The 12,347-nt window shown below is 40.7% G+C and overlaps 2 protein-coding genes across 3 annotated transcripts; both read right to left on the bottom strand.

Moving 5' to 3' along the window:
- Positions 1–329: 329 nt before the first annotated feature.
- On the bottom strand, positions 330–2,053 carry sdhaf1 (succinate dehydrogenase complex assembly factor 1). Of its 2 annotated transcripts, none has more exons than XM_071338420.1 (2): positions 1,972–2,053; positions 330–1,066 (listed from the first exon to the last, which is right to left on the bottom strand). In XM_071338420.1, exon 2 carries the CDS (start codon positions 1,032–1,034, stop codon positions 693–695), a length of 342 nt encoding a protein of 113 aa, XP_071194521.1. In that variant the 5' UTR covers positions 1,035–1,066; positions 1,972–2,053; the 3' UTR covers positions 330–692. The 2 variants fall into 2 exon arrangements, with proteins under 2 accessions (XP_071194521.1, XP_071194519.1); XM_071338418.1 differs by lacking the exon at positions 1,972–2,053 and adding an exon at positions 1,523–1,660.
- Positions 2,054–3,294: 1,241 nt separating this feature from the next.
- LOC139537283 (glutaminyl-peptide cyclotransferase-like) lies at positions 3,295–12,031 on the bottom strand. Its single transcript, XM_071338417.1, has 7 exons — positions 11,318–12,031; positions 10,875–11,021; positions 10,399–10,701; positions 9,745–9,906; positions 9,543–9,642; positions 9,027–9,143; positions 3,295–6,388 (listed from the first exon to the last, which is right to left on the bottom strand). Exons 1-7 carry the CDS (start codon positions 11,549–11,551, stop codon positions 6,243–6,245), a joined length of 1,209 nt encoding a protein of 402 aa, XP_071194518.1. The 5' UTR covers positions 11,552–12,031; the 3' UTR covers positions 3,295–6,242.
- Between the last annotated feature and the right edge of the window lie 316 nt (positions 12,032–12,347).

Here is a 12,347-nt window from a genome sequence, read left to right as displayed (position 1 = left end):
TGAGTGGAAGGTAGCCTAGCAGTTAGAGCGTTGGGCCAGCTACTGAAACATCGCTGGTTTGAATACCCAAGCCAACAGGGTGAAAATTCTGTCGATGTTCCCTTAAGCAAGGTACTTAACCCTAATTTGCTCCAGGGGTGCCATACTACTATGGCTGACCCTATAAAACAACATATTTCACTTCACCTATCTGGTATATGTGACAATACATGTTTATTTACCGTACATTTCATAAGCATTATATAATGCCATTACTTGACCTCTTGTGACACGTAAGCATATAATAGTATTAGCTAGACCTTTAAAATAATAGTCAAATTCACTTCTCATACTGATCATATCATCTTTAATCCAAAACACTCAACAGGTTAATGTAGCTAGATGAAAGTATTTTACAACAATGACCAGAGCAAATGGTCTGCTCAACCCAACAAACTCACTGGCCAGAGACTGTTTTAAAAATGTTCATCCTCATCATCAGTGGTGTCCACCTCTCTGACAGAGGACAATAGTGCCGTCATACAGTTCAGATCCATGGCCATTGCTTAGGACAATGACTGCACTTACTCAGCTGCAGATTGAAAGGAGTAGTAATCTGAATAGTGATTTATTAATGTAATTACATAGTGGATGCTGATGTATCCAGCTAGAGGTAGCGACAACAGAGGCTGTAGAGAAGGAAATGGTTTTGGTCATCTCTCTGCTTTAGGTTTGGAGAAAGTTCCTAGTTGCTTTGTGTTCACATCTTTCAACTGGTCTAGCTGTCTCTGTCCGCGCCGGTAAAGATATTCTATGTGCATGACATCAGTCTTCTTGATGTGGGAGTTCTCTCGGAACTCATCCCGGATCCTGGGTAGAAAGCCTGGCTTGTCCTGGCCAGCACGCAGGAACTGGCGGTACAGAGACAACACCTGTTTCTGCAGCTTACTGTGGCGTACCATGGTGTGGAACACAGGGCACCAGCAACACAGATGACCAGGGAAGACGACTGACCAGAGGATAGAGAATGAAGCAGCCTCACCGTCACAACACATGCATCAGGGTGTAGATGAAGTGTCTCCTACACCTATGGGAGAAAGACATCATAGTGACTGGTGAAATAATGATATTATCTGGCCATGTTAGTTGTCATTATAAATATTATCTTATGGTTATAGGTGTGTTTCTGAAGAAACACTATACGGTCCTAAATAATTTATTAGCCTCATGATGATAGCCCATGAAACCAATATCCCTGATGATAAATAAACTCAGTATGGACAGTCAGGGACCCGAACTCATCCCAGACAGTGGACAGTAACATTACCGGAACAGTATTATATGAGTGAGTCACATCAATAAAACTTCTAGCTAGTGGCTAACCTACACAAACCACAAAGTTGAACACTTTACAAGACATTCCACATACAGGCTGATACTAAAACACCACAATATGGTTTAAAGTCAAGTAGCTAGATACTAGCTAGCTAGTCGAATTTACTGGGCTAGAACTGCTAGCTAGCTAACCTGCAAACTAACATACCTTGACAGTCAGTATCAACTTCGAAAATACAGTAACTTTGCCTGCATTTGATAGTGAAATGCGTTTCATATCAAGTGTGAACCTCCCGTTAAAAACCTGTTTACCACTTAAACCGTTTGATGAACATATTGCTAAAACACTAGCTCGCTAACACAGCACGACCTTCATGATAACTCATGTTAGCTATGTATCAAAGACAGTACAGTATGAAGATAGGCCAAAACTGCTTCCCCATATCAGACTTCTAGGCGATGTCACAGCGACGTTTGCTAGCTAAACTCATGCGTATAAATACGTCATGTGCAGGCGGGTCATTCCTCTCTTGCGGTGCGATGTGGCACTCAAAACTTTTGGAGAAAAAAATGTATATGTATTTTAAATAGTATTCTAAGAGAAAATGGGCATGTTTGACTTTCACAAAAACAAATTGGTCAAGCTCAGGCACTTACAAAAATATTGGGTGCATTTTCCAATTTGTTAGGTGCATAATCCTAACAGGGTGGAACCTAACAGGGTGGGAATGTTGAGCCTAAATTAGCCATAGCTCTGTGAGTGAGCAAGATTGAGCTGGCTAGCAAAATGGTGAACACTTTAACAGGATTTTAACTTCTCTATCAAACATATTTACATTTTCTCCATAATTTAGCCTAACATAGTGGACATTTATGAGTGGGACATACAGACTAACAACTGAGTGTTTATATTTATTTAGTTTTGCACAATAGTTTTCCCACCAAAGAAATTACGACACTTCCTAAATGTGATGTCATTGTAGGAAGGGGTTGTTTTCTTAAATGGAGAATTACAACAAACAGGGAAAGTGATCAGTGAAAATCGTAAATAAAATAATAAATACAATAATTATGAAAAATACTTTATTGATGAAAGAGACTTTAACTAGGACTATAAAATAATGAAGAAAGATTAGAATTTGTATTATTATTTTATGGCATATTTATTGTGGAAGTAGATAACTGGGGACAAAAACCAAAAACGCCAACATTCACTGACAATTTTTTTTGCATAAAACTCCCTTTCAGGATCCATATTTTTATGTTTTTTTTAAGGTTAAGGACACCTGGCCTTATATTTAAAGCCTTCTGTAATCTACATATTACACTAAATAAGAACTGATATTTCCTGGGGACAGAAAAGGTACCGAAAAGTAGGAATGACCCAGGACATCAAATCAAAGGCACTCCGTCGATATAAAGTTGTTTTTGATGAAAATGAAAACGTGTCAGTTTGTCACTTTCACGAGGTTGGCGTAATAACATGTTAAACTCGTTGAGTCATTGGCTCAAATCTACGTTGTGCCTTTAGATTTCGAGAAAATTAACAACTAACGAACCATTTTTCACTTCTCAAACCCCGGCCTGTGCTGATTTTCCCAAAAGCATTGTAGCACTAAAATTATCTTTCGTTTATTGAGTTTCAATGGATTCAAGATGGCTAGTGCTACGATACCTTTGCGAAACCCAGGCCTGGTCTGTTTCGCAAGCGTTCCCGGAAGTCTCGCGATGTTGCGCCTCTGAGTTTAGAAACTCTGTGTTTAAATGTTAATGTTACGAAAGCCAAAGGCGACGGAACTGTTGCGTTGGGTGTTAGTTACACTGCCCTCTATTGGCTTGGATGTCTCACCTCACAATTCTGTTGTCAGCTTAGTACAGGCTCAAATGTTGGGGTTCCATCAGCTTAGTACAGGCTCAAATGTTGGGGTGAACTTAACATGTTTCAACAAATTTCTCACACATGAAATTAAACAAATCAAACAAGTTTATAATCTTTATTTAGGAAAACATTCTGTGTGGAATTCTATGCAAGCAATCCTTAATTTCATATACATTTTTCATACAGTTCAATAATAATACAAACATAATTAAAGTATGAGGCGATGGCAGATAGTAGTGCAATACAATATTGGGTTGAGGGTTGAAGTACAAAATAGCCTCAATCAATCTTTCACATAGGAGATGGCATGACTCCAATGGAAGCCCGGGTGCATGCCTGTTGTGCATGAACCATTCTGAGTGTTTTGTTTCTTTCGGCAAAACAATTATAAGACATGTTGGCTAGCAGAAATAGACTGTCAGCCAGGCTATGTAACAACACTGTGACAGTTACAGCATCCATTCACACAGTCTGGTTCATTCAGTATAATAATGTTGTCACTGAGTTTGCTGTAGCAAGTATTGCGCATAAAATAGTTTCTTATTATGCATTATTAGATTCTGCTGGCTGACAACTTATCATGTGAAAGCCATTGTTGTGCTACAATTGAGGATGCATACAGTACACAATAATCATACTTTTCAATTCAGTTATTATCGCTTTTTGACCAGTTAACTGGTGGATGCGACTCTTTCAGTATACAAATACTATGTGACACATTGGCACTGAACCTAGTATTACTTCTAGATATATATCTCTACATATCGTAATGCTCAATATACAAAGTCATACCAATACATTTGATTCATCTTTATCTTCATCCTAATACATAGTACATGTATTTCTACAAACAGAGTTGGAACTGTTGGGTCTATGTAGGAAGCATAACTTCGCATTACTTGCATAAGCTACTATAAAATACTTCAGAAAGTATTCATACCCCTTGACTTATTTCATATTTTGTCGTGTTACAGCCTGAATTCAATATGGATTAAATCGAGGGATTTTCTCACCCATCTACACACAATACCCCATAATGACAAATTTTAGCAAATGTATTGAAAATGAAATACAGAAATATCTAATTTACACAAGAATTCACACCCAAGTCAATACTTTGCACCTTTAGCAGCGATTACAGCTGGGAGTCTTTCTGGGTAAGTCTCGAAGAGCTTTGCACTCATGGATTGTACAATATTTTCACATTATTCTTTAAAAACTTATTCAAGCTCTAGACAGCCATTTTCAAGTCTTGCCATAGATTTCCAAGTAAATTTAAGTCAAAACTGTAACTCGGCCACTCAGGAACATTCACTGTCATCTTGGTAAGCAACTCCTGTGTAGATTTGGCCTTGTGTTTTAGGTTATTGTCCTGCTGAAAGGTGAATTAATCTCCCAGTGTCTGGTGGAAAGCAGACTGAACCAAGTTTTCATCTAGGATTTTGCCTGTGCTTAGCTACATTCTGTTTCTTTTTATCCTGAAAAACTCCCATCCTTAACAATTACATGCATACCCATAACATGATGCAGCCACCACTATGCTTGAAAATATGGAGAGTGGTACTCAGTAATGTGTTGTATTGGATTTGCCCCAAACATAACATTTTGTATTCAGTACAAAGAGTTAATTGCTTTGCCACATTTCATTGCATTATTACTTTAGTGCCTCGTTGCAAACAGAATGCATGTTTTGGAATATTTTTATTCTGTACAGGCTTCCTTTCACTCTGTCAATTAGGTTAGTATTGTGGAGTAACTACAGCGTTGTTGATCCATCCATCCTCAGTTTTATCCTATCACAGCCCAAAAAAACTCTGTAACTGTTTTAAAGTCACCATTGGTCTTATGTTGAAATCCCTGAGCGGCTTCCTTCCTCTCTGGCAACTGAGTTAAGAAGGAAGCTCGTATCTTTATAGTGACTGGGTGTATTGATACACCACCCAAAGTGTAATTAATAACTTTACCATACTCAAAGGGATATTCAATGTATTTTTTAAATTTTATTTTTCCCTTCTATCAATAGGTGCCCTTCTTTGTGAGGCATTGGAAAAACTCCTGTCTTTGTGGTTGAATCTGTGTTTGAATTTCACTGCTTGACTGAGGGACCTTACAGATAATTGTATGTGTGGGACACAGAGATGAGGTAGTCATTCAAAAATCATGTAAAACACTATTATTGCACACAGTGTGTCCATGAGACTTATTTATGCTTGCCATAACAAAAGGGTCAAATACTTATTGACTCAAGATATTTCAGCTTTTCATTTGTAATTAATTTGCAACATTTTCAAAAATATAATTCCACTTTGACATTATGGAGTATTGTAGGTAGGCTAGTGGCAAAAAAAAATCTAAATTTAATCCATTTTAAATTCAGGCTGTAACACAACAAAATGTGAAAAAAGTCTAGGGGTGTGAATACTTTCTGAAGGCACTGTTAATACACAACTATATCCCATATAATCTAGCACTTCCCAAAGCACATATTTATTGCTATATTATTACTGGACTGTCTGTCCTAAACATATAAGTGATTTTTGGGGAACAAATATGTACAGTAATGTCTGTATATCACCTCTTTATTTAGTATTTTAATCTTTTTTTGTCCACATGATCTAGCTTGAACTTCCCTCATTGGGAAACACTATATACTCTAGTGTTCACAACCTCATTTACTGAACGTATTGAGAAAAGTCACCTAATCAAGTTTATCATTCTGTTTTTGCATAAGTCTGAGTTCCACATGGATTATGGGAATGTGAGGGACAGGGTATATAAAAGGCCTCTATAATCACAATCCTAATTTCAACCGTTTTCTAGTATGGCTCCAGAATGGATAGAAAACAACAACAACAAGACTACTAGGGTATAGATTCTAGAACGAGGGATATAGGTGATGTAGAAAAAAGGCATGGTATGATAGGACTTTGATGATTGTAAATTGATTATGTGGGAGAGTGGCTGGTATTATAAAATGCATCTGGGTGATTGTGGCATAAAGTCTAAAGGATACATGTCTATGAGCAACAGTAAAGGGAGGAAACGTCAGTCAGAGTCCTATGTATTCAGCAAGGAACACTACTAGCACCTTGGTGAGGTTCTCTATAGTCTGAGAATGGATGTGTTCCGCGGTGTCCTCCAGAGTGTGCATAAAGGAAGGGAAGGGCGTTGTGATCATGTGTAGGACTGGAACCCCTGCAGGCATAGAGGGGAGTGGGTGGGAATGGCAGAGAGACAGGGGAGTGGAGAAGACAAATGAGATAGGGTAGAGTGTAGGGGATGACAGAGGTTAATAGAGGGAGAGAAAAAAAAGGCAGATGGTAGATTAAGTTCTACAGGGATAAAACTAAAGCAGAGGGAGGACACCACTCTCTGCAGATACAGTACAGTCATAAGGTTATAGTCTAATCAGCTGTGTAGATATCAGTGGCGGTTTAAGATTAAGGAGGACGCTCTTTTATGAGCATGGCCTTATTTCTATTACAGCATATTGGATGACTGTCTGTCTTTAATATTACATTCACCCAGCTCAATGTAACGTCGATATGTTTAGGCTACTACATGATACTCATATTTGCCCTATACCCATCATGAGGTTGTTACAACCTAGCCTACAAATTAAGTTTATAACGTAGGTGCAAAGGTCGAAAGACAAATTGGAGTAATGCCTGCATCTAGCTGATCTAGGGTGTAATCATTAGTCCAACAGTTGCAAAACTTAAACAAAAGTTTCTAGTGGACAAATTCAGGTAGGTCCATCCCTGTTTCATTCCGTTTTCTTCCATTTACGAAACGTTTTGCAACAGAACTGGCGGAATAAATACACCCCTGTTCACCCGCACTGTCACACCGTGATCAGTTTCACCTGTCCTTGTTATTGTCTCCACCTCCTTCAGGTGTCGCTTGTTATCCCCGGTGTATATATCCCTGTGTTTCCTGTCTCTCTGTGCCAGTTTGTCTTGTATGTTACAAGTCAACCAGCGTGTTTTTTCCCGTGCTCCTGCCTTTTCTATTCTCTTTTACTAGTCCTCCCGGTTTTGACCTTTGCCTGTTTTCTGGACTCTGTACCCGTCTGCCTGACCATTCTGCCTGCCCTGACCTCGAGCCTGCCTGCCACACTGTACCTCCTGGACTCTGAACTGGTTTTGACTTTTTGCCTGTCCACGACCATTCTCTTGCCTACCCCTTTTGGATATAATAAATATCAAGGACTCAAACCATCTGCCTCCCGTGTCTGCATCTGGGTCTCGCCTTGTGCCCTTATAAGCACACACAGTTCACTTTCATAGCAGCCACACAAACATCATCATCACATTTACACGCTCTCTTCTCATATTTTCCCTTCGCTTGTGGAGTTCAGTGCACAACACAACAGCTGTCTGTGCCCATGTGAAATAAACCTCTCCAAGCCAAACCTTCATACCATAACTGCTACACACAGCCTACATTGTTGTCACCATATTATCTAACTTCATAGTCAACATAGCTACTATAACTAACACGTTAGTAAACCCACAATCCAATCCATGTGTACAATCACGCAGTAGTGTACAACAAGCAGTTTAGCAGTTACACCGGCGGGCCCCAGTGGCAATACACTTATAAAACCGAAAGCTCACCTTGAATTGCACGTGTCGGATAGCCTTAGCCAGCTAACTAACATAAATATCATACCTCGCTGTTTGAGTCAGGTTGTTGAAGACGCTAAATTAGCTGCATTAGCTAGTGTAAGTCAAAGTGAAACTGAAAGAAAAAAATATATTTCGCTCTGCTGCTTCTCCTTAATTTTGTACAAAATTCCTTTGTTCAAAACTGTTCAACTATTGTCTTTCTCTCTCTTTGAGTCAACTACCACATTTTATGCACTGCAGTGCTAGCTAGCTGTAGCTTATGCTTTCACTACTAGATTCATTCTCTGATCCTTTGATTGGATGGACATGTCAGTTCATGCTGCAAGAGCTCTGATAGGTTGGAGGACGTCCCCCGGAAGTCGTCATAATTACTGTGTAAGTGTATGGAAGGGGGTGAGAACCATGAGCCTCCTAGGTTTTGTATTGAAGTCAATGTACCCAGAGTAGGACGGAAGCTAGCTGTTCTGCTACACCATGGTGCTACCCTACAGGCTACTGTAGTCCTTCATTGCAAAACAGTGTTTTAATCAGTTATTTGGTGACGTGAATATATTTAGTATAGTTTTACCTACAAAGGAGAACTTGCAATATGTATCTTTTTGGGTGACTTGACAAACATTTCATAGAAATGTGAGTTATAGATTTGTCATACTCTAAGAAGCGGTAGATCTGTTCTATATGCGCAATTTCTATGTTTTTTTGCGTCTTTTACTTTCGGTTTTGTACACCATCTTTAAACAGCTGAAAATACAATGTTTTTGGTTATGTAAAATATATTTCACCACAGTTTAGATGGTACAATGATTCTCTACACCAGGGGTATTCAACTCTTACCCTACGAGGTCCGGAGCCTGCTGGTTTTCTGTTCTACCTGATAATTAAGTGCACATTGCAGTGGAAATTGCTTTGAGGTCCAGAGTTGAGTTTGAGGGCTCTACACTATACTTCACATAAACTGAAATTAGGCGAACTATTCCAATTTTTGCAACCAGGAAATAGACAAGTGATTTCCGCATTGTGCATCTTTAATGTTTCACTATAAAACAAAATATGAAATTCACTGAGTAGGATGGTCCTCCCCTTCCTCCTCTGAGGAGCCTCCACTTGTATATTTTCATGGTGTACTGTTAAACAACCATCCTTGTTAGTCAGTAAATGTGCCCTCTGACCATCTACCTATCTATGTGGGTGTGCTCTCTCACCCTGCTGGAGGAATGGCACATGGTCGTCCTCCACAGGGCCCAGGTTTATGTCCTTCCTGAAGTAGCTCACCTCTCTGGGGTGGGAGGACAGCAGACCCAGCTTATGGAGCCTCCTCTCTAGCAGACGGACATGACAGCCACCGCGGGGCATGGGGGGTGGAGAAAGGGTAAGCAGAGAGGAGAGAAAAAATGATGGAGGAAGAACAGCTCATTTCAGGTGTCTTATTACTTGTGCCTGAGTGGAATTATAGCCAGATCAGCACTGCAGAGCCTGGTCCTGTATTAGCATGAGTCAGTCATCCACCTACAAAACTCTCTCTGCCTTGCTCCCTGGCTCTTTCTGTCATTCTAGTGTCCCTCTACCTCACTATCTCCATTACAATACGTTTTTGCCCCATTACGATTACAGTGAGCAATGAGCGTGATAAAAATTAATTAATTTACCTGGCAATATAGGACATTTTTGTGATACAGTATATGGAGTATACATTTTGAGAAGAGAGGTGGGGGCCGTACCTGCATATATCAGCTCATCAAACCAGCGTACAGTGTCATCAAAGTGGTTGACAAACATAGGGTCAGGGGCACCAATCAGATCCAAAAGAACAAACAGGTCCTGCCATTCAACATACAGAACACTCAGCTAAGCAAAACATTAACTGCATACTACATAAGGCTTGGCAATGGAACATTGTAACAAACACTAACAAAGCCTCACCAAAGCATGTAACAGGGTGGTATGTTCGGCTCCTGGAGGGTGAGGTGTACGGGACATTTGGTCAGCAAGGTAACGTGAGCCGTACAGAGAGTCGGAGGGGCTCGGCTGATCAAACGCCTCATTACCATCAAAGAAGACCAACTGCAAAGTCACCTGTGACTTCTACCAGAGAGAAAAACAGACAGAAAGAATGATACAGGGGTTGGAGTGATACATTTTCTTGTAATATAACATATATGCTTAGAAAAATATATATTGGTTGAGTAATATGTGACTATCATTCAATATCCTTTAAAATACATTGCTTCTGATGCCAACACGGGAGATGTCCGGTGAGTGTTAATGATGTCTGTGCCTCAACCTATAAATGTCTGCACAGTTTCATTTGGATATAAATGTTTGAATAATTGATGTGTGTGCATGGGTCAGACTCCAGATCTATAAATAGTCTGACATCCCGGGAGAGAGGCAAACACGTCAGAGGGTAGCCCAACAACACACTGAAGCCTCATCCTGTCATCAGTTTTCCGCAAATCCAACAACTTATATTCCCAGTGCAACCAGGAACGTACAAGGATCTGTCAAGTCATCACTTTCATCCTTGCCCTCTGAAGCGTACCCTTGTCCTACAGTAGCAGAGCAGACAGTATTTACCTGTTGTTTTAGCACTTTCAGGTGGAAGTCCAGAGCAGTCACCAGCTCCAGTATCATGGCACAGGGGACGGCCGCGTCGCTGGCCCCTAGGAACCTCCTGAGAGGCCCGTCGGGGGTTTTGGAAGCTGGGAGCATAGCCTTGGAGTCGTAGTGGCAGGCCAGCAGCAGACGGCGTGGGGCCGAGGGGTCCAGGACTGCCAGCAGGTTGGAGAAGGTGATAATTCCCTTTGGGGTAGCAGAGTTGAAGGAGTCGACCTCCAACGACCAACCCGCTGACAGGAACTCTAGATGGCTGTAGATATGCTGTGGCAGTCACAGAAAAAACAGTGTGATTTTAATCTAAGGACATTATTTCAGAAAACAAAATGTTAATTGATACAATAACATGTAAGACTGGGATAAAGAGACACCAGTTCCACTTTAATTACAGACGTTCTACCCTGATGTCTCTTGCTGGAGTCAGTAGAGTTCCTAACCTCACGCACCCTACGGCTGCCCCTGGTACCTGGCAGTCTCTCTACCAGGATGGGCCTCAGGAGAGAGTACCACAGTCTACCTGAATTCACCTGGCCCACCAGACGCTTGATCTGGGCCACAGTGGCCCGACGGGGGTTATGGGTCAACTGCAGAAAGGGAGGACAGCAGGAGAGAGGAGACAGTTGCAGTAGTTTTTTCACATATGCATTTTGAAAACCGTCAGTCACCAGGCAGAAAATACTGTTATTATTGAACAATCAAAGATCTGACTTGAGGTAAATTGTCTGCCATCAGTGAAGTGTATATAGTTGAACAGACTGGGTTAAGTGTTCCAGCTGGCTGGGGTATGTAGCAAGACAGCAGCACCTAAAAAGTAGGCTACTCCTTAGGCTTAGTGCAATATTGGAAAACCGGAGGCTACAGTGCAGGATCCATCACCTACCTTGTCCCTTATTAAGTCTGGCACACGAAATTGTGTGTTATCGTCCATATGAATACTGTCATCATCATCGCTTGTATCATTACTCGAGAAAGAAAATCCAAGTGTCAGAGCTATAGCCAGCATCCCACATAGGCATACGAGAAGCACCCGAACTCGGGACATCCGGAGCCGGTAGCAGCGTCCCAGTAGCAGCTTGGTGCCCGGAGAAGATCGGTGCTTCCGGGTGGTTCTCATAACTTGGAAGAACCGTTAGATTCATACAACAGTTCAGTCCGGTACAGAGCCTTTCTTAACTATGTGCGTTATAGTGCTTATGATTCCATGCTAGCGTATGGCAATGGAGAATAACGTCCATGACCGATTGAATTAATGAGGCCACTGGCTGCTTAGACTCGAGCCGAGGGTGGGCAAATAAACATGAAACCATTTATGACATCTATTATTTTCATTTAACACAATCTCATCAGGATAGGCTACAATTTAACAACAAGATACAGGCTATTTTACCTGAATGGAGCACTCACGCAGTCATGTTGGGACATACATGCAGCGACGGATCTATCCAATCAAATCTATCAACCACTGAGGTATAATAAACTATCAACGTCCGCACTAATCGCATATTGACCCCCGCCATATCGTCGTCGTTTCGTTATGGCCCCATTTTTAGTGCACACGCGGTGTTCTGTGTCTGCAGTTGGTGCAGAGCTCCGACCGCCTGCTGTGAAAATTGTACGCGAAAATGATTCAGGAGAATGCTATCAATTGATGGAAAAATGAGACTGAAAAATGTGCCTTGTTTATTTGAAAGAAATTCTAAAATTTAGACTAAAATTGAAAAAAAGTCACACATTAGCCCAAAAATATGAATTTTTATGTGTATTGTTCTATCTACATCTGTATAATTGTACATTGCTGAACGAATTAATCAATTATTGATTTATTGATTGATTTCTAGTGAACCAAACCACTGATTGGTTTGTCATGTAGGCAAAATATTTCTGCATGGTAGCATTAAAATCACATTTCT

Source organism: Salvelinus alpinus, chromosome 13 (assembly GCF_045679555.1).
Source record: "Salvelinus alpinus chromosome 13, SLU_Salpinus.1, whole genome shotgun sequence".
NCBI classification, from domain to species: Eukaryota; Metazoa; Chordata; class Actinopteri; order Salmoniformes; family Salmonidae; genus Salvelinus; species Salvelinus alpinus.
Note: the sequence above shows the minus strand (reverse complement) of the source record. Positions and strands in the feature narration are given on the sequence as shown.